At 43.2% G+C, this 4,046-nt stretch overlaps 1 protein-coding gene across 1 annotated transcript; it reads right to left on the bottom strand.

The window, feature by feature from the left end:
• Positions 1-1,282: 1,282 nt before the first annotated feature.
• On the bottom strand, positions 1,283-2,598 carry dusp29 (dual specificity phosphatase 29). Its single transcript, XM_082544612.1, has 5 exons — positions 2,580-2,598; positions 2,374-2,449; positions 2,021-2,240; positions 1,705-1,928; positions 1,283-1,617 (listed from the first exon to the last, which is right to left on the bottom strand). Exons 3-5 carry the CDS (start codon positions 2,200-2,202, stop codon positions 1,361-1,363), a joined length of 663 nt encoding a protein of 220 aa, XP_082400738.1. The 5' UTR covers positions 2,203-2,240; positions 2,374-2,449; positions 2,580-2,598; the 3' UTR covers positions 1,283-1,360.
• Positions 2,599-4,046: the final 1,448 nt, after the last annotated feature.

Genomic DNA, 4,046 nt, shown 5'->3' with positions numbered 1-4,046 from the left:
CTTCACTGTTCCCCTTTTAATTTCAAAACATGCGTGTCGCAGAACCCAGCGGTAGATTTTGAAGGGTTGTGATAATCCAGGCAGGTGTTTTTTCCTGGAGATTTGCTAGGACGAGGCTGAGGCTTAACTTGATTTGCACTCAAAATACTTATGAGTCGGGCTTTAATAGACCTGATCCTCGAGTAGGACATTTATTCAGTGATCTGAGAGCCAACTTGGATTTCTCACTATGATTTGCAGTTTGGTTTGAGACTGTCCCTGATATATAGTCATGTGAAAAACTCAAGTGCACCGCGTGATTCATTTGCTTGTACAACCACCTTCAGCAGCAATAACGTGACGTAATCATTCTCTGTTTGACTTTATCAGTCGCTCACATCTTTGTGAGGGACTTTTGGCCCACTGTTCTTCAGTTCACTGAGGTTTGCAGCTGTCTTAAACTCCCATCACAGCATTTCAATCAGGTTGAGGTCTGGACTTTGACTTGAACATTGCAACACCTTAATTATTTTCCTTCTTAGTCATTCTTTTGGAGACTTGCTGCTGTGTTCTGGATCATTGCCCTATTGCATGATACGTTTTGGGCCAAGCTTTAGTGGCTGACCTGATGGCCTCATATTTGACTTGAGAACATTTTGATATACACAGTTCATACATAGTTGAATCAATGGTTGCAAGGTGTCCCGGTCCTGTGGCTACAGAAACAGCCCAAATCATGACCTCTCCACCGCCGTGCTTCACATTTAACATGAGGTGTTTGTGCTGATATGCTGTGTTTGGTTTTCTCCAAATATGTTTCTGTCCATTATGACCAAACATCCCCACTTTGCTCTTGTCTGTTCCAGTGTTTTTAGAAAGTTTTAGTCTTTTTCTAACTAAACTGTCAAGACCTTTGACATTTAACATGCTAATGGATTCCTGCAGAGTCTGAGATCTAGCTCTTCGAGGTTTTTGTTTGCAATTTCTCTGACATGTCTGTGAATTTACCAGGACATCAGCTCCCAGGAAGATGTTGTGAACAATACTTCTCACTGTACAATGATGGACTCTTAGGTTGCATGGAAAAAAGCCTCATAACTGTTCTGAGATTGATGGGCAGCAACAGTTGCTGATGTCGTTCCTCCTTGGCATTGTGTTAACGCACAGCTGAATGCCTCCAGACCAACAAACCGCCCATACTTCTGTTTTTATAGAGGTGCTCAAATTGCTGATGATTAGCAGCACCTGGTTGCTACTTACCCCTGACTTTACTTTTATTCCTATGGAAGCAGTAAAGCTGTACTTAGTTTTAATAGGACTTTATTTTTTTCACATGGCTGTAACTCCTAGCATGACGAAGTCTTAATGGCTGGGATTTGACTTAGTCTCCGCTGACTTTAGTCTCAGACTGATCAGCCACACAATCAGCTTTCCCCTGCAGATTCCCCCCTTTCTCCAAGAGGTGCTGATCCAGCTCTCGCAGCTGCTTCAAAAAGCCCCAGTTAGGGATGATACGCCTGCGTTTTTTTACGTGCTCTATGGCGTCGACCACCGTCATGTTCTCACAGATCATGAGATAGGCGAGGAAAAGTGTGGCGGACCGACTCCTTCCCATCACGCAGTGCACCAGCAGTTTATCTGCAGACGAATCGGAGAACAGATTCACGGCATGTTTTAGGCAATTTTCAGCCAAAATATTAGTTTTTTCCTGTGCAGCTGTCTTACTCTGAGGATTGCTCAGTGTCTTCTCAATAAACTGGGCAGCGGAGAAAAAATACTGGCTGAGGTCAAAGGTTGCGACGTCTTCTGCTACTACACCATAGTATACAATGTCCATGTCACTGTAGTAGCCAGCTCCAGTGTCCACGTTGTTCCATGTCCCCTCTGCTGCATTCAGGATGTGCGTAATTCCCAGCTTCTTCAGTGTGTACTTGTCCTTTGCAGTGTCCCTACAAGAAGCCAGTGTCAGTATCATTTTAATCCTGTTATTTTTATTCAGTTTAGACATTTTATGCTTTTATAAAACCTTTTTCTTACTTACTCATCGCCAATAAAGACATTAGGCCAAACCTCGTTGACATGAGTGTAAGCCACACTCCCTCGGTTGAGGATTTTCTCCAACTCATAGCCCCCAGGTGTGGAATAATCATCCACTGGACTGGATTCTTCAGCTGCCCGAGTAACATTTATCTTTGTGCCAGTCTTCGACTCGCGAGAAGCCATTTTCTTACCGTGGCTTCCTCTCACACATGATTTATTTGCTTAAGGAGAAAAAGAAATGCCACACTTGCTTCTTTATTTTTTCTTATATTCCTCCACCCCTCAAACTACTGTCATAAAAAAGCACAGTTTTTGCTTTTTTTGTTTTTCACATGCATCTTCAGCAGCACTCACCCGGAGATTGAAGTCCTTCGTTTTTCTTCCCGGGAATTCGGTTTTCATCATTCTGGCAGCTGGTTGTGAAGCAGCCCTTGAAGGCAGAACATGGTAAGGTTTTAGTTCTGGCAGGCTCAAGTCAGGGCACAGATTGTATAACCGCTCTGTGACGGGCATCAAATGCAGAGGATATTTTTAGGGCTGTGATGTGGCGGGCCTCTGACCTTTGCTGCCACGTTCTCTGCCTGTGGGGAAAACTTCCACCCAGCCAGTCCCTGCCATCCACTTCTGAACACACAACTTTAATCTCTGCTGCTGGCAGGAAGCTGTGCTTATCCAAACTTTGCACTTGCCAAAGGATACCCATATTCACTGGAGTAAACAGGGCACTCTGAGCTTTTGCTCAACCGTACGAGCGAGTCCTTGAAATTGTGTCAGTCTCTCTTAGCCTTTCTGCATATCTTCAGACGCTGGGAGAAGCTGTGTAAGCGAAGCCTCACAACACCCGTTAAGGATGTTCAGCATCTTCTGGAGCCTCTCGGGGGCCAAAAGAGAACTGAAATGTGTCAGACTGTTAGACAGATGAGGTTTTTCGCAAGATGGCACACGTCTTTGATTCCCCATTATATGATATGCACAGTCCATTCAGTGATCTAAATGCAAGCCCCCAAAGTGAGAGTGTGATGATGGCTGTATTGCAGGATGGCTAGATGAAGCTGCTAACATGTCAGACAGTTTTTTCACACCATCAAACTCCTTTATTTTTCCCTCATATCTTCCTACTCTGCCATCATTCATTCTGACAGTGAAATCATTAAACCTGTGATATCCAATTCCTTTTATTTTGACAGCATCTGTCTCCCAGCGAGCTCTGGAGAGCATCTCTTATTAAGATGGCTTCAGTGTTTCATCTCTTTTCAAAGTCTGACCTGAATCTGTATACATGCTCAGAAAGCACGCTGGCATATTTTTGTCATCTTGTATCACGACTCTTTAGACACATCACAGTTTTAACTGTACGTCACTGGATTGTAGCAGTTAGGACGCAGTATTTTGAGAAATGTGAATAAGTAAGTGGAGCATTGTTTATTTATAAGCATGCACTGTCTGTGTGTTGTTCCAGTACAGCAGGGGTCTTGATCTTGATTGTGCTGCGCTTAAGACGTGAGCCTAAAGGCCCATGCCGCTGTTTTTTGCACATTTAGCTCCTTGCGTGCTTTGCCTTACCGGTGAACAGGTCAAGTATGAAGAAGTGGAGAGGAAGATGTTCAGATTTAAAATCTGAATATAATACAGATTAATATAACACAAATATTTGCTTTCTTTTGTAATTTGCCCTAATCTGTTGAGATCTAAAGTCTGTAGCACTTTGTGCCAGTGATCAGGAGCAGAGATAAGAGGTGGCCAAGGGTGGCCCTGGCCCCCACAGAGTTTGTAGGTCACAGAAAAGTCTGGCTACCCCAAACACAACACACACTTTTTGCAAAATGATTTGTCTTCTGTTGTTGTTCCTACAATAAACAACAGCTTTTTTTTTGTTTTTAATTAATCAAGGGTTATCGAAATATAAAGGAATGTTATATAGTACTGTGCAAAAGTCTTGAGCCATGCCTTCCTTTTTTAACTTGAAAATTGAAAATGGGAACTGCGTGCAGTGAAACATTTGCACACTGAAACGTGCAAACATACAT

Source organism: Aulonocara stuartgranti (assembly GCF_965226115.1).
Source record: "Aulonocara stuartgranti genome assembly, chromosome: 8".
NCBI lineage: Eukaryota > Metazoa > Chordata > Actinopteri > Cichliformes > Cichlidae > Aulonocara > Aulonocara stuartgranti.
The sequence above is the reverse complement of the archived record's forward strand: the minus strand, read 5'-3'. Positions and strand labels throughout refer to the sequence as shown.